General features: G+C 42.0%; 1 protein-coding gene across 2 annotated transcripts in view; it reads left to right on the top strand.

Annotated features, from left to right (window-relative positions):
- Nucleotides 1-810: 810 nt before the first annotated feature.
- Nucleotides 811-27,374, top strand: part of MEGF11 (multiple EGF like domains 11) — a gene marked incomplete at its 3' end in the record, with an annotated part of 185,586 nt that continues 159,022 nt past the window's right edge. Inside the window, exons 1-2 of one of the 2 annotated variants that reach the window (XM_083870602.1) lie at nucleotides 811-997; nucleotides 21,090-21,182. In XM_083870602.1, coding sequence (XP_083726728.1) covers nucleotides 937-997; nucleotides 21,090-21,182 — 154 coding nt within the window. In that variant the 5' untranslated portion in view covers nucleotides 811-936. The remainder of the gene's footprint in view (nucleotides 998-21,089; nucleotides 21,183-27,374) is intronic. The other variant, XM_083870603.1, reaches the window with a different exon arrangement.

Below are 27,374 nucleotides of genomic sequence, written 5' to 3'. Positions count from 1 at the left end.
GTTGCAAGTTGTCTGTTCAGCACCCTCCCAGTGGGACTGTGGCCCTTGGCTCTTCAGCTCCTGTGTTACAGTCTGGAAGTGAACAGAGCTGCAGAGATTTCTGGAATATTGTATGGATTGGAATGCAGCAGAGTAAATTCGATCAGTTTATCTAACAGGAGGGACAATAGATTTTGTTCAATTGAGGTAATTTCCATAAACTAGCAAAGCTGTTTTGAAGTGTTTGCTGTTAAATATGCAGTTAAACATTACCCTTCTTATGTGGTATCCTTGCAAATGCTGTGAATAAATGTAGGAATGCTTCAGAATGCTAAACACCTTTTGATTTCTGTGGCCTACAGTATTGTGGTGGGGAAAACAGGCTTTAAATACTGAACTGGGACTATAATGACACTTTGCAAGGTCTGAATGCCTTGGAAGGGTTAGCAAGCAGTAGCAAATCACTGGGGGTTAACTTCTCAAGTTGTGTATTGAGAGCAGTTGCCACTGTGGGAAGGTTTTTGTGCAGCAGCTGACACAGTGGTCTCTGCAGAAGACTCTGTTCCTTCCATTGATGAGATCTGACCTTGCTGATGTGCAAAAATAAATCATTTATTCTTGAAGAAACTCCTTGCCCTTGAAGCAGGACTGGGAAAATGTTTAAAGACAGCAGCTGCCCCAGGAAGAGCTCCAGTGACTGTCACGAGCACCATGTTTATAACACAAGTCATATTTCAATCTTCAAAACAAGTATCGATCCCTTCCTTATTGCGGCTTTTATTATCAAAAACCTTTCATGCATTTAAAAATTAATATTGAATGCTACCCTTAGTAGAATTTAACCCAAATATCACTGCAGCAGGAGGCAATTGATTTTCACTGGTGCCCAATGGTTTTGTGTCTCTCCTGTGGTGCAGGATCAGCTACAAGACCGCCTACCGCAGGGGGCTGCGCACGATGTACCGGCGACGCTCCCAGTGCTGCCCCGGCTACTACGAGAGTGGGGACTACTGCATCCGTATGTACACGTGGCACACAGAAAAGAGGGGCTTGGACAAGCTGGAGATGAATTAAAGATGTGTTCATTAGGGTTGGGGTTCAGGGCTTTCAGCTGGTGCTGATGGCAGGTGGAATTGCGGGTACAGAATATTTCAGGGTGTGCGCATCGTGAGTAAGAAGGGAAAATTTGGCTGAAGTCATTGGGGAGGGAGTTAATGAAGCTCCTTAGTGCCTTCTTGGATCAGAGCTTACTTTGGGGAGTAATTAATGCAAGTATTCACCAGTGCTAAGGAATCAGGGGAACTGAGAGCACTCAGGGATAAACTACCACATAATTTAAGCAGCAGTGAAAAGGTCCTGCCTCTCACCTTTGAAAGTTCTTTCTTCAAGAGTTAAATTAGTTAAAATCTCTCTCTTTTTTTTTTTTTTTTTTTTTTTTTTTTTTTTTTTTTTTTTTTTTTTTTTTTTTTCCCACAATGGTTCCAATCAACAATTTAACTTTTTAAAACTTCTCAAATGTCAGAAGAACTTTCTCCCAGCTGCACTGTATAAATAAATACAGAGCTCTGGAGTGTTTTAGGTCAATATGAGGGGGGACAAAAATCAAAATGGATCTTTCAGCAATGCCTAAGAGCCTTGTTAATTAAAAATACCCTGCACATTAGTGTCATATGTGTTCAGTATTGCAGCTTTCTGAGTGTTCTGCATGTGCTCAAAAGGAAAGTGGAGATGGGATCTCTTGTCCATGTCCTGTGTCATGAGATTATGACACAAGAAACACAAAGAGGTTTTGATCAGCATCAGAATACAAATTTTATTAACAGGTTTATAATGCCATGGAATAAATGTGAAAATGATACAATTATCCAATTAACTTCAAATATCCTGGCACTGTGCTTTACAGCTAGTTCTTTTTAGCTCTGTTGATGTTTTTGTCTGAGTTCCTGTATTGGACTCACATTGTAATACATGAGCAGCTGAAAACCATGAATGGACCCTGATCTCATTTTCAATGACCTTTACACCAAACAGTTACATTAAAAGGGTTTGGACTGTGAAAAATCACCAGCCCTTTGAGATAAGGCATTAGAATTATTTTACAGAAAGTGTAATAATTTGATCTTTTGAAGTGCAAAATGCTGTTAGTCAAGTCCTGAAAAACACTTATTGCAACCTATTGTCTTTGCTGGAATCCTCCCTATGGTAAGGATGTACCTGCCTTCAAATATCTCAGGTGTCAATACCATGTCAGCTGTTGTTCCACATGCTTTTATTACAATCTTGAATTTCATGACTCAGAATCCTGTCTGACACAGAGCAAATTTATTATCACTTTTCTCCCCGCAATCTATTGATTTTTTTTTATTTTTAAAATTTTTTTAATTGCCACACTGTCGCAACAATAAATCTCTCCAGGCTTTCTGATTCTTGGAGGATATTAACATTTGTTTTGAAGTGGGGATTTTTTTTTGTTAGTATTAATACTTACTTTTCTGCTGCTGCCAGGCAAATTTTATCTTTCTGTGGTGGAGAAAGAACAGCATTCACTGAAATTTTGCTAATGCAGAGCAGGCAGCAGGTATCTGGTCAGACCAAGAGCCCCGTGTTTGACACAGAGCAGATAATAGTTACACTCTCTCTGCTGTTTACATGTGCAGGAGTCAGGTTCTTGTATTTCATTATCAGCCTGGTGTGTGCTCAGGGACATCTGCTCTCCATCCTTCCCGGAGATTTGAGCAGCAACAGCAGCCGAGAGGGAAATGATGTCAGGGAAGAAGTTCTCCATCATGATGGATTCCAGATCCTTGGACTTATTATTTTGCTACTACAAGTAGCCACACAGCAAAAAAAAACCAACACAACAACACCCAAAACCAAAGAGAAAACCTCCTTGAAATTCTCTGAGCCCTCAAGCAACAGTTTGGAGGCACAATATTTTGCTAATGGGATCCTTTTCGTGTCACCCCTTGTGTTTGTAACACATCGAGCCCTGATCCCATTTGTTTTGTTTTGGTTTGTTTTGTTTTTCCACAATATGTTCCTGTGCCAACAAGCAAATTCTCTCATTCATCATTCTCTGCAGTCAGCAGTGAATTCCATTTTCATTCCTGGAGGCACTTCTCTGCTTTTGCCTTTTTCCATCCCATTTCTTACTTCTCTTTAAACTGGTTTTTTTTTTTTTTTTGGCTGTTTCCTAATGAGCTTGTCCAGTACTCCTGTCCCAAGTTCCTCTAGACACATTCAATGCTACTCCTCTAAAGGCAGCTGCTCCAAGAGTGGTCAGGGCACAAAATTCCCCTTTCCTGAGCTGTCCCTGGCAGGAAGGAGAGAAAGCTCCAGCCCTGCAGAGACGGTTCTCCCTGCTCAGCCAGCCCTTTAAAATCCATTCCATTAGCAATCATGGAAGCCACTACAACATGGGGAGGAGGGATACATCCTGCAGTGAGTCTGATGATCAAAAGAAAGTTTGATTAAAAAACAGTGTGTAGATTAAAGGCTAATTGGTTCTTCTTTCATTAATAGCAGTCTTTATTTCTTGCAAAAGTTAAATAGCTTTGTAATTAACAGTGACATGTTTAGACTAGAGAGGGCTGAGTTTAAATCTCTATTAATGACTGTTTCTTGGATTTTAAAGCAGAAGTGAAGGCTTTCAGCTACAGTTTTGATCTTTTCTCTTCTCATTTACTAACTTTTAAAAGGATGTCAGATACATGGTTTTATCTTTGTCCTCCTGTTGGGGCTTACTAAATAGATTAAGTCTAATAAAATCTACCCTCAGTTCTAAATAATCATGTTGATCCAGACCTTCTTGCTCTGCCACTTCTCTGGTGTCTTCTTTGCCTTTTTGGCATCTCTGTGTGCTGCTGCTCCATAAAATGTGGAATTCAGGCACAAGGTCCAATAATTTAACTGGTTGCTTGGTAAATTATACAACTGCCAAGTCCATTAATACTTAGGCTAAACAGTTTTGAGGTATGAAATTGTCTTTGTGCCTCCAAAGGGCTTGAAATATTTTGGGGTTGCAGGGTATTCAAAAAATCCCCCCTGAAAAATACTGCAAATGCACATCTCCATTTTTTTTCCCCTTCACTGATATCTTAGCAATGTTGTTACCATTGTGGGAGCTTTGCAAAACGATTCCCCTTCTCTGAATGTTCTTACACTTGACAGAGCTTTTTCCCTGAGCTGTCCCTGAAAACAAACAGCACAGTCTGGGCAGTAAATCAGAGCAGCTATGATTTACTGTACTTTGTATGCTAAGGTAAGCTTTTGGCAGAGCAAATGCATAAACTGCAGAAAATCTTTTTTTAAACAACCACAGGGTTCAACTGCCCTTCAAGGTTTTTGTAAGGATGTTTTAAAATTATATTGCTTAGATTAGTATCTGTGGTAGATAAAGCAGCATGGAATACTTTGCTGCTCAAAAAAAAAAAAAAAAAAAAAAGAGAAAAAGAATATTACATGACTCTTTTGTGCTCTTTAGCCTGTGAGGAGATGGTAATTGAATAGTTGCCTTTAAGAATATGTCAGGTGGAAAGATGTCCTGTGTGCTAAATGGATGCATTTTTGTCTAAGAGACCAACTCTTTGTTCGGTCTGTCCATTTTAATCTTATTCTTGCACAACAGATTTGTACAGAGGAGACACTTCTTGTGGGGAACAAAGGGTCAGAGACCTGACATCAGAGGGAAGGCAGATGGGACTCTGAGCAGCAGCTACTGCCAGCTGACTTTTGGGCAGAAAAGCACCAACCATGGAACAAAAAATGGGGAATTCACCTTTTCTTCACAGATTGAGTTGAGCTTTTAAGTGTTTTCTTCATTCTCCTACCTCACACTCTTTTTTCTAATGTCTAAATCTATGCATTGTGACAGGATGTAATAATGACAGGATTAGTGATTTAACAATCTGATTTGCTGCCATTTATCTGTCTTTCAAACCTGCCAAAATTCAGTAGAGTTATAGATTGACCATTTCATGGTGCTTTCCTTTCTTGGCCAAGATATTATTGATCTCAGATTGTTTCTCAACATTCAGCTTTCCACATTACAATTGTCACAAGCATCAGCAGGGCTCCCTGACTTTGACAAATCTTGTTCTAGAGAAATTGTTGGTCTCACTGGTTGAATTTTTACCTACAGTGGTATTTCCCTCAGGCCAGAGGTTGGGGACAATGTTGTATTTACATGTATTTATTTACCCAGCTTTTCAACTCACCTTTGTTTAATGAATTTCAAAAAACAAATGAGGAACGTTCTTTTAATAGCTGACTTGGGGAAATTATGCAAATACGAGGCCTGATTGTTTTCAGGAGTTTAAATAACGTTTCATAAATTCTCTAATTGCAATAGCCACACCAGCTCACTGTGTGATGTGTGTGTTTCCAGTGCAGCCACATGAACATTCCCACCTCAGGACTGCGCTCCCATTTACAGGGCTCTGTGTCTGGTGCAGGTTTTGTCTCCTTTGACAAGGCTGCCTTATTGGAGCCATATGGTTGGATTGTTAAACATCTGTAGCATAGGAGTAACAATTCCAGAGCTTCCTGCCATCTGGATGAATTACAGTCCCTGCAATTCCACGCATATGTTCCTGCAGCACACCGACACCACAGCCCAGTGTGCTCGTGAGGAGAGGAAAAGGAATGGCTTCTGTGATCAGTGCAAAAAGTTGGACACTCCTAGAAAACAGTTGAATCAGCGGCTCAAACTTCCTGAATATTCATAATGTTTGTTCATACGTCAGATTTGTTGATTTTTTTTTCACTTTATAAGGCAGGAGCTCATTAGCATTTTAGAAGAAATGTGCCCCCCCACTTCTCACCTCAATTTTAAATTCCTTGTGGTGAGCATTCCTGTAACTTGAAAATATATTGTTTGAAAGCTGCCGGACTTTTAAAATACATTTTTCTTATCTTTATAGACACACATTAAAGCCAGTGCTGGCGCTTTCTGTGAGAGCCTTACTGTTACATTATTCAAGTACAGAGTTCTGTACATCAATAATGCAACCTAAATTAGGGGAAATGCTATAGCAGGACATAGATACTTCCTATCAGGGGACATTCTTTTTCTCTGTCTGATTTGGGATGTGTGACAGCGAGAAAATGGTGTGGAAGGCCTTTCTGCATATAGTGATTAATTATAGAATTGAAATGACAGTAGGAGACACTTTGAAATTTCTCCCTTTATGTGCATTGGAGATGACTCCATACATCTTTTCCCAGTGAAGAACGTAGGGAAAATTATTTGAATCTTTTGTCCCCATCTGAAGGGAGACTGAGAGGAAATCAGCCTTTGCTTGTTCATTCAGAACCTCTGGGGACACAGGAGTGTTGGGGCAGAGGGACTCCAGCCCCAAAAGCAGGTCAGTTCAGCTGGAGACACACATGAAGCCAGTGGGTCCCTGTTTAGCCTAAAGACACTGGAGAGACCCCCTGGATGGGAAGGTGGAAAGGTCAGTTCTCATCCCCCATCCATCATTTCATGTTTGCACTCAGCCTCTGCATGCTGAGGGATTTGCAAAGATGCTGGTGGGGAGCAGCAATGAAATAAGGGAAGGACTTCTGGAAGCAGTGCAGGAGAAGGAGGAGAAAGAAAACACTCATATATAAGGGAACAAAAATAGGATAAAGTTAAAAAGAAGGGAATGCTGAAGCTATGTAATGTCTCAAGGGATTTAATAAATATCAGAGGAAAAATTATGCAGGCATAATGGTTGGGAAAAGATTTAGACTGTTTCTAGTGTAGCAGAAAAGGCTTTTTGGCTGCTCTAGGCAGTCTCTGTTGGGTCAGTATAAAAGCACACTGGGATTGCAGACACAGGAGGAGGCACTGGATCCACAGCTGCTCATGGTGCTCATGCTAATGCCTGGATGGCTGGGAGCTCCTGCAGGATCAGAAAAAAGCACAGGAGCCATAGATGTGATTCATTGTTGAGTTCAAAGGAAGAGCCATGCAAAGTTTAGTCCATTAATTTGCCCTCTTTTATCAAAGTCAGGCTGGTCCCCAGCTGCTCTAACTCAGCACAGATCCACCAGGATGTGTCTGGATGCCCTTTCAAATCCTGCTCCTGCTGGGATGCAGCTCATGGCAGTCTGCACTGGTCCTGCCCAGCCAGGAGGCACCTGGGCTATCCCAAAATGGTTTTGTGACCCAACCCTGCCCTGCTGCTGGGATCCATTCACCTGCACAGCATGAAAACAGGGTCCTGTGTGTCCCAGGGATGAATGAGGGTGTGGACATACAGAGCATTTGCCACTTACGGAGTTATGAAGACAAAATTCCAGAAGATTTTCCCCTCCAAAACAGCTTGCAGTTCATGAGTAGTCCAGGCATGTGGTGAGCCAGGTTAATTTATGGAAATCAATAGGGTCAGAAAGAAGACAAATGTGTGAAATGGAATGGGTTTAAAATTGAAATTGCAATCATAGAATGGTTTGGGTTGGAAAGGACCTTAAAGGTCAGCTTGTCCCAACCCACAAGTTGTTTTCTTGATCACTCCCTTACATCCTTTTCCCATTAACAGATTTCTCTTGTGCTCTGGAGAAGTTTCAAAGCCTAGGAGAAAAGGAAGGAAAGTAGAGAGAGGAAAAGAAGTTACCTGAATTGAGATGGCCTTTAAAAAGAACTCCTGATGTCCATACAAAATCTGAGCATCTCCTTCTGCTTCCTTTCTGTAACATATAACACAGGATAACACTTGATAACACAGGATAACACTTGATAACATATCACGGCTGTGGGTTAACCCTCCCTGCCTCCTCCCTTTCCCTTTGACAGGATGGGAGATGGGTAAAGTAGAGTCAAAGAAAGAAAACTTGAGATAAAGCTTCATTGAGGATGAGATAAAACAAATGGGAATGATCCTGAGGAGCAGAGAAAGCCTCAGTGCTGTGCCAGCACAGTTCAGCAGTAGCTGAAACGTCACCATGGTCAGTGTTGGTTTGGTCACCAACCCAAACCACAGCACGAGCCAAGCTGAGAGGAGTTAACCCCTTCCCAGCCAGCCCAGTACAGCCACACTGCAGATAATAAACCACTCCTCAATAGGATCCTCAGGAAATCTCCTTATGGTTTTTCTTTGTCTTTCCAGCTCTTGGTTTCAGTAGTGGCAGGGGAGCACTTTGGAAGCTGGAGTGAACCACTCTTTCCAAGTGTTTTTTTCTCTGTTCAGAGTGTTGGGAAGGACAAGCTGGTGCTGGCAGTTGTCTGAGGCTTTGTGGGCCTTGCTCCTGCCACCCTCTGCTCTCACAGCCTTTTATAGCAACAGCCATGGATGCCCTAAATACAGCAACCTGGGCAAGCAGGAGGAGGCATTTGGCTACCTGGGTGGACTTACTTACAGCTCAGTTACTCCTCACCTCCTCTAGCACAGGAATGAAAGTGGCTGGAAGCATTTGGCAGATGGAATTTGGCCCAGACTGTACAGTGCTTTCAGCATCTTCCTGTGCATAATGTGCATTTCTTTTATGTGAACTTTTGGAACGCCTGGCTGTAATTATTCCATCCTTTTAGCAGTGCCTCTAAACAATACCAATGGCATTCACACAGGGAACGCCACGTGAGCCTGACATAAGAAATACCATTCCAGGCACATGGTGGGATCCTGTGCAGGGCCAGGAGATGGAATTCAATGATCCTTGTGGGTCTTTCCAGCTCTGACCTTCTGGGATTCTATGATTCTACCAAATTTACTTGTGTTTATTGGTGTTGGTTTCACAAGTGCTGAGTAATTCCTGGGTTTGCTGGGTGGGAATTTAAAGAAGTTGTCATTCCCTTTGTTTCCAGTTAACTTTGGGTTTTGTGGCACATATTCCACATCTCATAGTAGGATAAAGATATATTATTCCATGGATTTTTTGCAACTGCATCCATCTCTGATGGAGACTATAAAAAAAAGGCAGTTACTCTGGAGCTTAATGCAAACTGACAGTGCTCTGTTATGGAAGAAGCCTTGAAAATTTGTAGAAAGCAATCACTTATGTTAAAATATAAAATACTTGCAACTCTGAAGCATAAAACATTTAGACCAAAATGTAAAAATATTAAGATGCCAAATTGTGCAGAAAATCACTCTGAGACTTAGGAAAAGAAGTAATTTTTTCCTATTGAACCTACAACTTTGCAGCAGGAGCCTGGATATCAAACAGGGTGGGTGCTCCAATTTCCATCACCTTGGGTGAGAATCGTGGCTGTGCACCATTTCTGAGTGGTGCTCACATGCCACAGTAATAAATGATCTGCAGAGTGAGTTCATGGAATCCTGGGATGCTTTGGCTTGGAAGGGACCTTAAATCCCATCCCATGGGATGGGACATGGGCAGGGACACCTCTACTATCCCAGGCTGCTCCAAGCCCCTCCAGCCTGGCCTTGGGCACTTCCAGGGATCCAGGGGCAGCCACAGCTTCTCTGGGCACCTGTGCCAGGGCCTGCCCACCCTCCCAGGGAACAAATCCTTCCCAATATCCCATCTAACCCTCCCCTCTGGCAGCTGAAGTTGCTGCTAGTGAAGGGAAATTCTTCATGGGACAAGGGAAAGGAAAGAGTGTGGGAGGGTACAATGGGTAATAGGAGTGAACTAAAGGTGCCCAGAGGAAACACTATGGAAATTTAATGTTTGCAATGGAGTCAGTTGGCAAATCAGTTTTCATTTCTGGTTCCTTAATTGTTCTGAGGGAAAGAAGATGATGTCGGCTGGAAAAGCGTCTGTTAACACTCAGTACAGGAAGGGGATTAATCAGGTGTCAAAAAGCTAATCAGGGACAGAGCTCTTCTAAGCAGCCATGGAGCTGTCCTTTAGAACTGATGTGCTTGGAACTGTGTCTACAGACATTCCCTTTTCCTCTCTGTGTGAGGATTACAGCATTCCCCTTCACATTGTGTGCTGTTGCACTTACTCTCCATTTTAACAGAGAGGTTTTAAGGCTCCCAAGGGAGATTTTTCACGCAACTTCAGCCCATTGCAGATTTGATCACAAAACGTTTTTGAATAGTTTATCTTAAGCTCAGTATTTCTAACATAGGTATTCACTTTTGGAAATCTCACTTTCTCTTGTGCAGTAAGTCAAGAGGAACTATTTAATCAATCTGTCTAACCCCAAATCTTCCCTTCTTTTTATCAAGATTTTTCCTTTCTGAATGCTATGATTTACTTTTATTACTGCAATGTCCAGAAGTCCATGTGCAAAACTAGAAGATGGCCTTGCTTCACAATGCTTACACTGTAAATATGTAAATTGAGTAAAAAAAAAAGAAATATTTTTCTGATTAAAAATAAAAAATGTGTATGAAACAGGTTATAATGAGACTGGTAAAGAAATTGAACCTCTTCAGGTACAGCAGTGCCTGAAGCAGCTCTCTGGTACAGATCTTGGATCTGATGTCACCACACCTGCAGTCACAGTGTCATGTTTTAACAAATGTCCAGCTTAAATAGAATTTCTTTTAAAAGCATTACTAAAAGCATCTAAAATTATCTTTTCACTAAATACTGCCAATGCTATGCCATATTTACCTTATTATAAATGGTGCTTTCTGATAATGTAGGGAAAGGTTTGTTTCTAGCTCCAATGTTCTATCTCCAGACCACAGAGTGAATCCCAGGAACTGGAAAGTACATTTTACTGTGTGTCATTAATAGAAAGCTTCCCTGGACATTCAACATCCAGAAATTGGACTTGATCCTCAATCAGCTGAACTTCTGCAATCTGGAGTTGGTGACAGGAAGCTTAAAGGAGTGGCTTGAGATGAGAGTCAGCCCCCATCATTACACAAAAAGTTTCCTGTGTTGTCTTTTTTGCAGTTCTTTCCAGAAAGTTGCTGTGAAACACATTGCTGTGATTCCTTTTGAAATGTGACAAAAGTGAAAGGAGTCTGCATTTGAATATTCCATCCCCAGGAATGATCTTCAAGCATGATCTTCAAACAGAGCACAGTCTGTCCTTGATTTCAGCAGGGTCACCTTCACTTGCATTGTGGGCCTTGGTTTGAAATGAAATCTGAAATGTGTTGTCCCTCTGGGGCCTGTGTGTGGCCCCAAGGACAGATTTGCCTTTAGAAATTTGTCCATATTCATCCTGGTTTGGTGAGAAACAAAGAAAGGATTGTTGTTAGATTGACTTGATAAATTTTGGAATAAGAATGAAGGAAGATTTTGTTGGAAATATCCCTAGTTTATTCAATTTGCTGCAGGACTAAAAGTTTTCTAGGAACATCTGTGTAATTTGGTTTTATTAAGTGTTGCATTGCCTAGCAAAGACAGCCAGAAGTGTCATGCAGTCCAGATGTCTCCATCCATCTACTTTTGATCTTTTAGGAACAACATTTTTGATGCCTCCATCCTCAGTCTAATACACAGCACACACTCTCTACCTATGAAAATCAATCAGCAGTGGAGCTGTGTCATTTGCTGTCAGAAAATAGAATTTTCTTGGCATGAGACCCACGATTCAGGGCAAGTCAGTAATCAGAGAACTACGGACATGTAGCAAGGCTACTAGATTTAAAAATAGATATATCACAGGCTGATGGAATTTGTACACAAAGAAATTCACTCAGTGCCCTGAGTGGGTAACCTGTAGCAAAATATGCAAGTGCTGTGCTTTTGAGGTGATTTCCATTTATAAATGTTTCCAATTATAAATGTGTGAGGGTTTTTTTCTGATAATGGCTCATTTTCTTTGACATTTTCCCATGTGCTTCCTGTCTCACTGTTTAAATCAAACAGCTCCTCAGCCAGTGTGGGAACCTGTAAATTCCTTGGATTGCTACAATCACAGGAGAAAAGCAGAGGTGGCTGTGGCATGAAGCAAAGCAATGGTACTGTGCTGGTGGAGTTTCTATGGTGAGGCTGGAAATATCCCCCAACAGTTGAATTTCACCAGTTGTGCCACACCTCTCACCTGCCCATCTGTCATTTACTTCTCACCTTCCTCACCTGCAGGGCACTGTGTGTTCCTTCAGTCTTTCTGTGATGGAAATGTTCGTGATTTACCACTTTTAGCTCATTTGCAGCCCTGTACTTCACACCTGGCAGCTCATTTTCCTTTCAAGCACAACTCCCAGGAGAGCTCAGACTGCAGGAAAATTACCCAGGAGTGGAGAAGGGGCATTTCTGCCTCTGCTGGGTGTGGTTTAGTGCCAGTTGCCCTCACAGGTGGTTTGAGAGGCCAGGTTATGCTTTCTCTTCTTCTGCTCCACAGATTGGCAGGAAAGCTGGAAGGACCAGGGATCTTAGGTACAAGCTTCTCCTCTATTCCCAACCTGTCAAGAATTTAATTTCCTCAGGCAACAACAATCCCCTGAAGTTAAGAACGGAATGATTGGGGAAAATTTTCACTGGTTTTGGCACTTCTGTCCTCAAAAAACCTGGAGCTTCCTGCAGGCAAAGCCTATTTGACTACATTTGGTTTTGTTGGAGTAAGGTCTGCTAGGCTGTGTACAGAGAGAATGCCAAGAGTAAATGTTAATATTTCTGCATTGCTTAGAAAAAGATACTGCTGCTCTTTCTGAAGGTGCCACACAGAGCACAATTTGCAGACAAATTAAGTTTGTTGGTTGGATGAATCAAGTTCCAGTGGAAAATTAACAAGTGAAAATGCATTTCCTACAAATTGCTGGGAAGAGTTGGTCAATTTACCAAAATGGACAGAACAGACAGAGGGCACAGGAGGGGAAAAGCTTTCCAGGGTCACAGATTCTGCTCTGCTGATTCAGGATCTCCCTTAACCTCATTAACAGTTTGAACTAGTGCTAATGATTGTTTTGAACCCTGAGTGAGGCAATGGGAAATCATTTACCAGAAAATGTTAAATGCTGGAATTGTCCCACAGAATAATATTGTATTAGAACATTGATCAGCAGAATTGATCTCAGTGTAACTCTTTCCTCTCAACGGGGCAGAATGCAATGATTATCTCTACTTGAAGCAATGACAGAAAATGTATAAAATCAGTTGCAGGCCCCAAAGGATCAACAACCATCAATATTTAGCTGATCCCTGATGAGTTCTCTCTGGGCTCCAATTCATTTTCTGTGAAGGCAATGAGAAAGACTGAGCCCTAAAACTTGGTTTGAAAGACTGGTGCCTGCCAAGCAAGGCAGGAACCTCCTTTGGAACAGAGAATTGACGCCTTTCCTTCTGAATTATTATAACTTTGAAATTACAGGGATTTCAGACAAAGCTATAAGAAAAGGAATAACAGTTCTTTACTAGCTTAAACTAGTATAACAAAGCAAACAAACAACAAGGAGAGGACACAAACCCAATCCCAGAACACAAACCCAGTCCCAGAAAACAAACCCAGTCCCAGAACACAAACCCAGTCCCAGCCTCCGTTAGTTTCCCCTTGGGTGCAGTTCCGGGCACAGCCACAGGGGGCGCTGCTGGCTCCCGGCCGGCCGGGTGCTCTGGTCCTCCGAGCCTGCAGGGGGCGCTGTGTTTCCCCCTCAGGCGGTGATGGCGGCCAGGCAGGATGGCAGAACGGCCTGCAGTAGGAATCTCGCAGCGGTGCCTGGGAGGGCAGGGATGACCCCAGAGGAGCAAAGGAAATGTATCAGAAACTGTGCAGCTGTAGCAGGAACTGTGGGGTGTCCAGTAGCTGGAGCAGTGGCAGGGAAATGTTGTTTTCAGCAGCAGCCCAACTCCTGAACATGGCTGGGACAGGCCCCTCTGGAGGCAAAAAGGGCTCAGGGTTTCCCCTGAGACACCTGGGATGGTGAGGGTCTTTTTTTTAGTTAATAAGGTTCCAGTGCAATGGCTGCTCCCACAAGCAAAGCCTCACTCACAGTAGGAGCAGACAGCAGGAGATGGAGCCTCCCAGTGCTGGTGAATCTCCCCACAGTGATGGCAGCCTGTCCCTCACTGATGCCACAGCGAGAGAGGAGCTACCCCAGCCCCTTCCCCCAGCTCAAAAATCTCGAGGTATGTCTGCTCTTCCAAAGAGAAAAGCCCCCAGGTAAGAGAGTACCAGCTGCCCCCTTCTCCCACTCTGGCCATTTTGTTAGGCTCTCTTAAATATTGGTTGTTATTGTCTCAGCAATAGATGGGACAAAATTCCATGAGAGAAACTAACTAAAGGAAAAATCCTAACCCCCAACAAACTGGTACGGGATTTGGGAGTGTGACTTGCCTTAGAGGGTCAGGATTTCACCAGAAGGAGGAATTTCTCTCTTTGCCCCAAGGACAAACTCAGGCTCTGGCATATCCTGATTCCTGTGGAGCCCTGGGGCTGAGCAGGAGGGCATTTGGGATCAGGAGCTGTTTGGATCAGGCATTGTCTTTCTTGCAGGATTTACCTCCTTTGTGCATTTAAATCCCTCCTGTCTTTACACCCATTTACAACATTCCATTGGCTGGAGCTGAGCTGTGGCTTTATCTCCACACTGGGGGATCAGTGCTGCTCTTCCCCAGCCCTGTAACTGTCCACTTTGCAGGGCAGATGCACTCTAGTGCTCGGAGTCCCTCAGTGCCTTTCCACCATCCCTTTTTGTGCCTTTCAACTCCTGCACTTGTTATTAACACAGCTAAGGCTACAGCAGAGTTCAGCTTCCTGACCCCAGCCCTGCTCTCTGACATTTGCTGCTATGAGGAGGCTGCTCTGCAGTTTTCTCTCAGACAGCACTAAATGCTGAGTGCTATCTCCCATTCCCTCTCTCCACCAGAGCAGATGAAACCAATGGGGCATCAAAATGCCACAAAGACTCTGTTAAATGTGTGATTCCCCCGACCTCTCCTTTTGCAGGCTCTGAACTTCTCTGTCACTGTCACTATTTATGGTCAGTGATGCGATGCCATTCCTGGCTCAGGGATGTGCTGCTCCAGCTCAGCTGCTCCTCACAACCAACCAGACTGGGATCCCAAACTGTGCTCCACCAGTCTCAGGGCACACAGAACAAATGCCAGGCTCTTCCCTGCCCTTTCCCTGGCAGTTTACTTCCCTATTCTGTCCCTAGAGTAAGGCCTAAAGCAACAGATTGCAGCATGGGCTGAAGGAGATTCTCACCAGTGCCAGCTCCTCAAGTGACAGTAAACTGTGAGTGTTCCTCCTCCTGAGGGGCCCTTGGAGTCTGGAATATTGAGATCTGGCTGGGATTATTCCAGGATCCCTAACCTTGATAATGATCAGAACCTCAGATTGCCATTTACCCACTGATTAAAAGGGTAAAAAACTACCATGAAATTTATGCTATTAACAAATCTTCATGATCCAGCAGATAGATACAGGGATTTACTGATCTATTGCCAGTGATGACGACGACACATGTCAGATTCTGCTCTTGGGAAAAGACAAAATCCTCAGAATGGATCTCCACAGTTCTTTTACCTCAGACATTCACAAATCGTGTCTGGCCTAATCCCTGGGCTTTGGCTGGGTGTCAGGAGTGAGGATAACACAACCCGGAACAGATCAATACCTCACTGAGACAATGGTCAGAGATCCCCCTGTCCCAGACAACAAAAAGACCATTGATTCTGTTCTGATTGCATTGATGCTGAGTGTCTAATTCCAAATCTGCAAAAGAAGTGCTGGAATTGCACCTACAGGAAAAGGAGCTGATCTTGTGACCCATTGATGTTATCTGCTCTGCATCGCTCTAATCTTTCCTTTGCTCGCATTGATCTCCTTGGGTTCCTGTTTCTCACTGGTACTTTCATGGGAAGATGAAAAAGAAGGGTTGCCATGCACTGAAACAATAAATTCCTCAAAGTCTGAGCAGGCTTTGAGATCTCTTCATCTTTGGAAGTCACTAAACCTTGCATGAAAGTGCTTCCCAAGGTGATAAATTAATGGATGTATCCTGAGCGATGACCACAGACATAGACGTTAAGCAATGCAAAGAGCTATTATCCCACTTCATTGAAGCAATTATCCAGGAAACCATCAAATCAGCTTGATTCCTGATGGAAAGTCAGTGGTTTAGGGAGGAAATCGTCCATTCCACAAATAAGCAATAATCTAAGAAGGAGGCAAACCTACCTGGATGCATTAGCTGTAGTCATCTTTCTTGTGCTATCAAACCTCCCTCTCCTGAGCACAGGCAAAGAGAATCCAGCCAAGAGCTGACTGCAGGCTGATCTAATGAAGCTGATATTGTGGACTCAGCACAAGCTGGACCCAGGCCAGTACATTAAGATGGAAGCACCAGAGAGGCCCTGAGTGAATAGATTCCTAATGGATAAGGAGCAAGAATCTTTTTCATCTTTTTTCATCTGCATTGACCTCTCTGCATTATCTGAAAGCACTGGCCATAGGATAACAGCAATTTCACCTGACAAAATCATTCTTTACCCTAAAAGTGGAGCGAGGGAATGGAGGAATGGGCTAAAATGGCCTAAATTATTTCAGGGACACATATTAAATATTGAAGGAAAGCATCACTTTTTCCATTAAATTTCTGCTTCATTTAGTCCAACAAGCATGGAGCAAAGTGGTTAAATAATCTGAAGTTAAAATACCGGCAACATAAAATAAAAAAATGCAGGGTTACTGTTGGCTCACAGAAAATAAATGAAATTGGTCAGAGTTTGGGCAAGATCAGTGTATAGGGAAGAAAACCTGGCAGAGGTAAGACAGAGAAAAGAAGATATTTTGAAGCAATGACCTTGTGCCACACGTGCAATCCAAATAAACCAGTTCATTCTGTGCAGTTCCAGGCGACTGCCTGAATTCCTCATTGTGTCTCATAGCAGCATCCATATCTCCATTTAGCAATGTTTTCCATTATCATAATGCATCTCCAGTTATTTATGCTTTCTGTCACCTCCTGGCTGCTCTGTGATCCTGGGCAGGAATCCCACAGAGCCCAGGAAACTCCGGCGTGTACGGAATGCTCTGACATGTCTCTCCAGCAGCACGGGCTGCCCCGAGCCAGCACAGCTCACCCAGCCTGGGTTCTGTTCTGCTCTGGGCCCTTCACACTTGGTAATCATCCTGCTCTTTGTTCTGGAGATATTCTGCTTGTCTGGCATGGCCAAGTGGGGCAATGGCAGATGGAAGTTGCTGGGTCAGTAGCTCTGAACTCCCACAAGGTTCTAAGGACCACCACAAATGTTACCACACTCCAGTACAAGCACAAAGTAGGTTGTTTGTGTCTCTGTCTTTTGTGAAATAAATGCACAGGTTATATTTTTTTGGACAATGAAAAATTTTCAAGTTAATCACTCCATACTTGTTCCCCTAGGATGAAACTCTCCCCTAAATGCACCTCAGCCTCTGGGAGAGAGGCTGATTGTGGAGCTCAGTGGTGCCAGCTGTCAGTGGGTGGATGATGTGATGAGCAGGGTGTCACAGTGGGTGTAGCAACAAAGTTAAACCCTGTAACATCACAATTTGGGTCCATATAGAGGAATGCAGCATCAAGGAAGACAGAGCAACTCTGCTTTTGTCTGGGATGAACTCCCTGAGGTGCCCCTTAGCTGAAGGAACTCTGCAGTGGAAATATTCTGCAGTCTGCTCCACTGAGCTCTTCTCCTCATTGCAATATTCTGGCCACTTCACACCTCCGTAGAGAAGAGACACAGACAAACCATTTATCATATCTGAATTCTGGGCAACAATTAAAGAATAAGCACTAGTGTTAGAAGAATCCATTTCTCTAGTGCAGCCATTTCAGGTGTTTAAAGAGTTTAATCTTTAGGTCTATTTCCCTGAGGATTGACCTTATATGTAAAAAAAGGCCAGTCTGTAATTATAAAGTAAGTGATAAGCATCAAATGGATTGTTACAGAACCCTTTTGTTGCCTTTATTGCATGATAAGGAGCAGTTGCTGTGTAACCTTGAATGTGGGCAAATAACTCATGCTAAACACATTGCGACAAAGATGGCATTTTGGCAGGGCTTTGATGTAGGTCATTTTATTACCAGGCTGAATCAAACTACAAACTGATGTCAAACTCATGCCAAGAATGCTAATAATACACTGATCAATGAGGTGCTGGATTGCTCAAGTGAAGTGGTCGAGGGAAAATGCAGACATAAAAAGTCTGGAATTCCAAAGGTTGAAGTGCTTGGACTATTATACTGGGAGGAATTATATTCCTTGCATTAGGACAAGTTTTCTTTACTCCAGGGGCCTTTAGCTGAGTGTTGAACAGGACAGTGTCACAAAGTATATACTTATCTTTATTTTTCTTGACCTTTATGTGCAAGTAATTTTTATAGTTCCATTAACTAGTAAGATCATTTGCAAACCACTGTACAAAGTGTATTATGAAGAATGCCTTGGGGACCATTGTATCCTATTATGTTGAATGTTAATAGAATGAAAAATTAATTTAAACTCTAAAGACTTGAGCAAGGCAAGACTTCCCTTTTATAGGAGAAACTCAAAATTTTATTTGCTATGGTAAAACTTTAGAGCTGTACCCTAATATGACCTTTATAAGCCTGGTTTGAATCAGTCAGTGCAGGAGTCTGATTGTTTGCCGCTTTAAATAAAATTACTTCTGTCAAAGCTTCTCTGTTTAAAAAGGGGGGTTTTCTGTCACCCCCACGTTTGGGATTAGTCACTAGTGAGCTCTGAGCTCACAGCTACTTGTTTAGCAATTAATCAACCAGAGATGAGAGAACCCACGGTTCCAAGAAGCATCTTCACATTACTTGAATCTTTAATTGCTCATTAAACATTGTCATCTTCGGCGATGTGGGACTTCTGAACACCTGAAAACAAGGATACAGTTCTTTATAATACATTTTTTATTACTTTTCATGTGACTGAGTGCTTTAGAATGAGGAGCTCTCTCTTGAGTCTTGCTGCTAAGTCTCACAATGCACTCCTCCCACAGGACTGCAGCTAGACAAGTGATTAAGGAAACTTTATTGCTTAATTAGTTGCTATTATTTCATATTTATGTTAACATAGTTAAGGTGTGATAAATTTGTGTGGAAATCAACTAAATATAGAGCAGTAATGTGCAGGAGTTTTGCTATTTGGAAAAGTAAAGTACCAGTCCCTCATCAACCTTCTTCCTCCTCACAATGTTTGCCTCGAGGTGAGAACGTGGCCCACTTAAAAGCATAAAAAATGCTACACATTTTACATGTTAGAGTGATTTGTTATTGCAAGTGTCTACACAGGCAACAGCAAAGTCTCAGTTTTGACTTCCACATCTCTTACAAAACTAGGATGTCACATGAATGAGAAATGTACTCTCAGCTAAAGCTGTGCAGGGCACAATTCCCAAGGTATCCCTATCCCAGCATATCCTATATCTATTAGCACACTGTAGTTTGAAAAAAAACCATGTAACTTTGTGACTATTCTATATGTGAACTTCTCCTTGTTCTGGATAATGAGCCATTTTCAAATGGTTGCATGAAGGTGTGTATATTTTTATTAGAAAATCTTGTTTATCTAATATCCTGTCCTGAATTTCATCCCACAACTGTAGAGTAGGATGTTCACTGTCTCCAGAAAGCCCAAGTCGAGTAAAATAAATGCACAAAAGATTAGGACAATTAGTGACTAGAGATTAGCTATGAATATTTCATGCCCACTGCAATACTGTCTAAACACAAGATATGGAATAAGAATAAATTGCATTTTTGACATGCAGCAAACGTGGAAAGGAAATGATTAATTTAAGAAAGATCTCGCAGTCGTTTTAACGAGGCAGCGTTCTAATCACTGGCCGTGTGGGATCTGCTGGATAAAGAGCAGGAAAGTTTGTCCCACAGGATTATTCTAAATTCACCTGCATTTTGAAGTTGGATTTATGAATATTTTGTGAACAACTCAGTGGGTTTGGTCTGCAATGACCCAACAGAATAGGCAGCAAAGTGTTTCCATGAGCTTTGATGGCAGCCTGGGTGTGGTGGGAGTCCAAGCAGAATGTCAGGTGTAGCAGTGGTCACTCAAAGCTACAAGGCAGTGGTGGAGAACTTTTGGCACAGGAGGTATCTGGGAACTCAAAGGGTTGCAGCTTTCATGTCACCTGCAGATCAGGGAAACTTCCAGAAGTTCACTGGATGATTTCAAGGGGATTGGTTGGTTCAGCTCCATTTTCACTGCAGCAACCCAAAGCTACTTCCCCAATCAGCTTTGGTAGCCTTGGTTTAAACAGGAAGGAATTATCTTTGTCTTGGGATAAGTCTTTTGTAGTCCAGCTTCAGGCAGTTCTTGGTTAAGTAAACTCAATACCCACATTTCCCATCTGATATAAAAACCCACTATATACAACCATAGGTTATGTATGATCTAAACCATGTAATTTTTACATATGTAAATACAATTTAATATAATGACCTCATTGCCACTGCTCCATATTTTTAAAAACTCATACGTGTTGGTCTAGATGGAAATGATGTGCTCCAAGTTAACCATCCAATTTGAATCTCTGATACACTGAATTTTTGGCAGTGTCCTAAGTGGTAAAATGGAAACAAGGCAGTAAGGAACAAAGTTCAATCTTTAAAGCAGTTATTGAGTGCTCTCCAGATTCTTTGGTATGTTATGGGCACACACTGGAAACTGTCAGACACAGCACAGGAAAAGAGAATCCTAAAAACTATGAGCTGTTCCTCAGCCAACCTGTTTGTCTTGGTTTGAACCTGAGGATATTGAACTTCCACTATTCCACCAGTAAGACAGAGAACTGCAGTTATGGAAAACTGGCTGACCTTGAAAAGACACAAATGCACTTACAGCCACTGCATCGTGGAGTACAATTATTTATTTTCCTAGAGATGTTTTTAACAAATCTATTTTGGATCTTAACACACTTTCAAGGCCCAGCTCCATTTTGTCTTATGAGCAGTTGCAATTTGAGTGCGATATAAGAAGCTGCTGTTCTGTAATATAATAATAATAAATGTCAGTTTGCTAAAAACTTTATTACGAGGCAAAATTGCTAACCAAAGGAATTTCTGGTGTGCGAGTTTTTCATTACAGGGCTGAAGTGACAAATGAATTTATTGCTGTCAAGAGACCTATATTTTATTTTGGTCACTTAGCAATAATTAAATCTTGCGAGTAATTATTTTTTGTGTATGTGCGTTTGCTTTGTTTAATATTTTAAGACAAAATATTGCTCTCTGAGGCATTGTTTAAGGTATGTTTAGCAAGCACTTGATATGTTGACAATGGTGTGTGTTGTTTCCTCTCAACAGCCCTGTGCACAGAGGAGTGTGTGCATGGAAGGTGTGTCTCTCCTGACACGTGTCACTGTGAACCAGGCTGGGGAGGGACTGACTGCTCAAGTGGTGAGTAAAGATACTAAAATATCATAAAAATATGTGTTGTTATCAAAAACCAGGCCTTATAAAGCAGTGGCCTTAGAACTTGGATGATTTGAATGGAAAAATGAGGGTTGTCTGCTGTTTTTTTCTAAGAATTCATACTGAGGTGGAACAAAATGACCTTTAAGGTCCCTTCCACCCCCAACCATTCTGTGGTTCTATGAATATATGAGAATACCCTTTCCTAGGATAATGATATTGGACTTTCTTGGTTGTGTTTTGCAAAGAAATGTGAAATGCAGTGGAGGATGCTGTTAATACTTTTGATCCTGTTATTAGATTACCAGTACAGATAATAGAGCTTTATAAAGAATTTTTTCTCTCTCAAATCTTTAATACAGCACATTCTTCATGAAATACTCTGTGGAGTGTTGGAGTTGTTTGGAAAGCATTCTCTCCAGATAGAATTCTTGTCCTGCTCAAGCCAGTGGGAGTTTTGCCATTGACTTTTCAGGCAGCCCAGATTCTCTCCTCTGACTTAACAATCCATTCCTTAAATCCATACTGCGAAGTTAGGGAAATAGGAGTTGGGAGTTCTGCACCTTTTGCTGGGGAATTAATCCACACTTGAGGCTTTCAATTCTTTCAGCTGGCAAGGCTGTGTTTGTTAAACTCTCTTAATTGGGAACGGTGAGTTTAAGTGGTTGGTTCATGCTGGAATGGAACAGGCAGCACAAACACCCGAGTGTGATGTAACACAGGCCTGAGACATTATTGACAGCACAGGAATAAGCTTGTTAAATGGAGTCAATTTGTGCATCAGGCAAGTAAATAAAGCTGCATGGGGAGAGATGCTGTGAAATGAAACTGAATGGACGTTTTGTTTTGTGTTGGCTTCCTCCCTTTCCCCCAAATTGATTGGGATCTTAAGAAAGAAGCATCATTCCCAGTCAAGAAGGTAACAGAGAAGGGATCTAGAGAGGGAGCAGTTAGAAGGGAATGGGAGGTAAATATGCCTGAGGGTGAACACAACCGGGGGCTGGAGGCAGCAGGGCAGATTCCTGGATAGCTTCCTGGAGCTTTGTCTGCAGCTCTGCTGAATATCCCCTCGAGTCCAGCAGAAAGAGGAATAGGAAGGGAGTTTTAATCCAGAGGGGATGTGGATGCTCCAGCCCTGGGAGTGTCCAAGGCCAGGTTGGACAGAGCCCTGAGGAACCTGAAGTGGGGGTGACATCCCTGACCATGACAGAGGTTGGGATGAGATGATCAGAGAGGTCCCTCCAACCCAAACCATTCTGGGATTACATGATTCCAAGGATGGAAACAAAGGCCATACTATGGGCCTTGAAGCAACATTTTTGGGATTACCTGGCATTTAGACAAGGGAAAAACTGGGCATCATGACATATTGAATACCTATCTTTAAAAATATTTTTAAAAAGGAAAATAATACCATCAATTGGAAGATATTGCATGGATTCTCAGGAACTCATTTAATGTTTTGATTATTCTTCATACTAGATTTAGTTTAACCTACCAGTGAGTAGTGTATGTGCACTAATAGAAGTTAAAAATAATAATAATAAAAAGGCTATGACAATAAGGACATGCAGATATAGATTATACATTTATAATATATACATGTGTACTCACAGAGTAAAAAGCACTTCATTCTGTGTAAAAATGGCCAGGAAAGGATAAGATGTCAAAGTACAGAATGGTCTTGTGGACTAAAACTACCCAGTGACTCTTATTAAATTGCTCTAATCTTGCAAGTGGAGATAAAAGAAAAAGAAGGTTTTTCCTATATTGAATATTTAGCTTTTTAAAGTAATTAGGAATATTAAAGCACTGACAATGATTGAGATAGAAACATTATTCATAACTTTTATTTCCGCACTGGGCAGGGATCCAGTATATTTCATTTATGAGGTTTCAGCGGTGGAAAGAGAAGTGTTAGCCAATTCCTAAATTAAATATGCCCTGTTAACTTTTATAAATGATAGCCCAGGATTAGCTTCAAAATTTAAGCTTTCATTTTATTAATATAATTAGTGTGTTTGCTGGCCTATAGTGCCCATTGTCTTTCATTCCACTTGTTATATGCTGGGCAACACGTGTTCCTGTCCCAAGGTCTGATCCCATAAGCTCTGCCCAGTGCTCCTGGGAGGGAAAGTCAGTTTTACTGCACCTGAGGGCTGCTCACATTTGTGATTGACATTAGAAATTTGGGGGACTGGACTCTTCATTGCAGGAGATTTTGTCTAAATTCAAAGGTTTAAAGGAACAGATTTCAGCTGAATACAGCACACTGTTACTCCCAGGATTTTCACAAAAGGGGGAATCTGGAAGCTTTGCCTAACTGAGGTTAACCAGGTTTTTCTGATACATGATCCACTGTGTTAAATCATATTTTACTGTTATCCAGTTATAACCTGGAAAACAATTTTCACTTCTACTGGAATAATGTGTCACCTGTACCTATTTTCTGTCTGTTCCCTCATGACTGTTGGGTAACCAACAAAGGCCCCGTGTTTGCAGTGCCAAAGGCTGTTTGGGATGTTCCTGCAGGGTGTGGAGGCTGGTGGTGAATGGGGCCATCCCAAACCCCATGTGGGGCTTGAGAACATCCCAATACATTCCTCAGGATCAGGGATCCGATGCAGTCAAAGGCATATTGCTTTTCATGTTGGCTGTTTGAAGGCTTTCACTGGGAGAGGGATTACTGGCCAAAACACTCCCTTTAAATTGAGCAAAGCTCCCAGGAGCTGGAATGGTTTCCTGAGTGATCTCTCCTGAAAGCACTGCTGAGAAGTGGAGCCTCCCTGACACTGGGGGTTGTGTGTTGTCATTTACTCAGGGAAGATCTAAGGGTGCTCACTCTTTCTGAGATACAATTTCAACACCCTGCAGACACAGCCATTAAAACTTTCTAAAAGTTATTTCTGACTTTCACTTGATTCGATGGGTGAAATTCAACCACAAGCAAAGCTCCAGCACAAGGTCCAAGTGGCACTTCAGAAACAGAAGTCAGATCCAAATATTCTTCTTTTTTAGTGTGCCTATGCCTGGAGAGGGTCTGAATTCTGACACTGAGCCCCAATTTCCCATGGAGAGGCAAAGTTTTGGTGCAAAATGCAGTTCCTCAGTGTTACCATTCTCCCCTGGCTAAAATATTCTCAATTAAATGTTTTGAATAGTTTCAGCTCCAGCCTGTAGTCATGCAAACAATTTAATCATCTTGCTCACACTTGGTTTCATGCTCTCCTAGAACCCAGCCTGTAAGACAACAGTTACAAAACTTGCTTTTCAGTGCAGCTTTCCAGCGACTAATCATGGTACATGTTAGAGTTCATCTGTTGTCAAGGTTAAAATAACTTCAGATGAATTGCTAAACAATTATAAAAAACCCCAGTGCCATATTCAGCTCTGCATGTCTCTGTACCTGTGTTTTACTGCATGCTGTTGTACATCTGTCCATGCCCACAGGCCTAGCCTTGATTTCATGCTATAAAGCTGCAATATATTAAGGCTTGATTACCATAACAATAAAAAGAGAAGTAATGAGGTATTAACTAAAGAAGCTCTTGAACAAAATGTTTTCAGCATTTTAATGATGCTAGAAATTAAAAGGAAAATACTTTTTTAAAACCACTGCATACCTTTCCCTTCCCTTTTAACTTATTTTATTGAATCATGCCTGTTTTGTCCGTGCAATCTGGACTGTTGGTTTTTTAAATACAAAGCAAGATTGCAAATGCTCTGTGTGAACTTACCTGCTCACCTTTCCAATTATTTCAAAGCAATTAGCTTCAAACAGTATGATATACTGGCTTGAAGTTCTGGTGGGGATATAATTGCCTGTTGGTGGTTACCTGGCCTCTTCTGGGTCTTGCTCACAGCCATCTGTATTTACAGGCCCTTAGGCCCCCCATCTAGCAAAAAATTTAAGCTTATCCTTGCACAAATAGAACTTTTCATCTGCTTTAAGTATTTAGATAGTTGTTGAGTTAAAGAAACAGCTAAAAAAAACTTCAGTGAAATCTGTACAAAGCTCTCATTGAAGTCATCAGACCTGTGAGGAATAAAGTGGCCTTTCTTTCAAGATGTTAGTCAGGTAATCATATTGAAGACCATTTTGACTCTCATGAGCATTATTTAGAGTGAGGAAGGTCACAGGAATCTTTCTGGTTAATAGGGCATTCTCAAAAAAGGGGTAAAAGGTAGAAAAAAGAAACTTCAGGGCAAGAACCCCGAATTAAAAGCAAAAATCTTCCAAAATTGTGTGTGCCAAGGTTGAGAAATTTCCAAGTAAACAAACACAGAGGTTGTAGTGGAAAAAATAAAGTCGTTTTCAAAGTGTTTGATTTGTTATTAGTTTTGAGAGAAAACACAGTACTTGCCCAAAGTGTAACTAAAGAGATATTGGCATAATAACACCAAACCATCTTTCTTGCTGTGTCACCTGGGGGAGAGAGATTACAGTGCTGCTGTCTGGCATAGCCTGATCCATAACACATACATATGGATAACAGAGTTTTCCTTGGAAAGGATGTTTTGTACAAGCTGTCATTAGGAACAAGAGCCTATTTCATCTTTATCTCTTTGTCAAAAAATAGCCAAGGTCATAACAACAGGCTGTTGTAACATCACAGCGAGATCACTTTTAAGGGTATAGCCCTGGAGCAGCTGGAGTGCCTCAGTCCTGAGACTCGTGATGAATGGGAACAGCAGATCCTGTGCTAAATCTGAACGGGGTTGTTTGACAAGCCATGGAAAGCAACAGCAGAACTTTCAGGAGAAAAATGAAATGTTTTAAAATGAGGCTGTGGTGGTTTTCAGGCTTGATTTTGGCATTCGTGTTCTCCAACTGCTTTGAACTATTTCTGAAGAGGAAATGAAGTTCAAAGGAAGGATCCCTGGTTCATGAATTCAGACTCAAACAAAATTCATGTGGGAGGCTGATCTGCCAGAATCATTAGGTGATTTTTCATCCTCAGATTTTTAGGACAAGATTGACCAGGAAACCACCAGAGTCCACCAAAGAGGGACAAAGCTCTTCTAAGCTGTTAGTGGGCAACTGCTTAGATCCAGTCCCCGAGGGACACTTGTCCATGGTTCTCGTCTGGGAATTTGTCACTGTGGGGTTTGTACCTCAGTGACTGCTGTATCCAAGTGCCAGATGAGGTCACAGAACCAGGTAAAAGGTTTCCATTTCCACCGCAGCCCAAGTGTTTCATTTGCCATTCCAGCTGCTGGGTTTAGATCCGTTTGAAGTGGTTAAACTGCAATTGCGATCGAGTCTTAATTATTGCTTTACTGAAACGGGATTTCATATCCATAGCATGTGGACTTCAAAGTTTTAACACACTTTTCATTTAAGCCAAGCTCAAATTACAGCTTAATTTTGCTGTGATTTGCAGACTCAGTGACAACTGCATCATGCAAAGAGATGCAAATGTACAAAATCAAACTCCAGCGAGGCTCATACGAGGATCTTTCCATAGCAATTACAGAGCGGAATTGATTTCTGTCTCTCAGTTCTAACAATTTGCTCTTCCTTAAACTTAAAAAACACCCATCTCCCTTCAATCACTGCTGAACTGGTGTAATCAGGTAAACAGCTTGTGTTTAATTTTTGCCTCTGCTGGATGTTGGGCCCACGCACCAGGGCTCAGGCCCTGGGTTTCATGTGTTCCCAGGCTCTGTGGCAGCAGCTCTTCCCGGGCCCAGCCCACGCAGGACAGCCTGTGACAGGGAAGGAGATGTAAACACAAGCTGCTGTGCAGTGCCGTTGGTGGCACAGCAGCATGTCCTGCATGTATTTTTACACAGATAATTTTGCTGCATTAAACCAGGCTAATCCATCACTTTTCATTCCGTGGGAATATTTTGTCTCTTGCTGAAGCTGTTGATATCTGCCCAGTCTTTTGTGGCAGTCTCTCCTCACTTTGTGAGGGATGTGTATCCTGTATCCTCTCAGCTTCCATGAATTAACCACTTGGGAGGTGCTGCAAACTCATGGAGAGGTGCTGGAGTTATGAGCCTGAGCTTCTCCCACAGGGCTGGGCAGAGGGCAAGGGTTGATTCTGGAAAAGGAGAAGTAGATCCAAGGTTTACTCTGGGAAGAACTGCTTTCTGTACTCCTGTGTGATTCATTGGTGATGGACAGATCAGCTGCCAGTTGTTCTGTCTTGTACTAAAGTGAGTGAAAAA

The sequence above is a fragment of the Zosterops lateralis genome (assembly GCF_965231275.1).
Source record: "Zosterops lateralis genome assembly, chromosome: 13".
Lineage (NCBI taxonomy): Eukaryota > Metazoa > Chordata > Aves > Passeriformes > Zosteropidae > Zosterops > Zosterops lateralis.
This window is presented reverse-complemented; position numbering and strand designations above follow the sequence as displayed.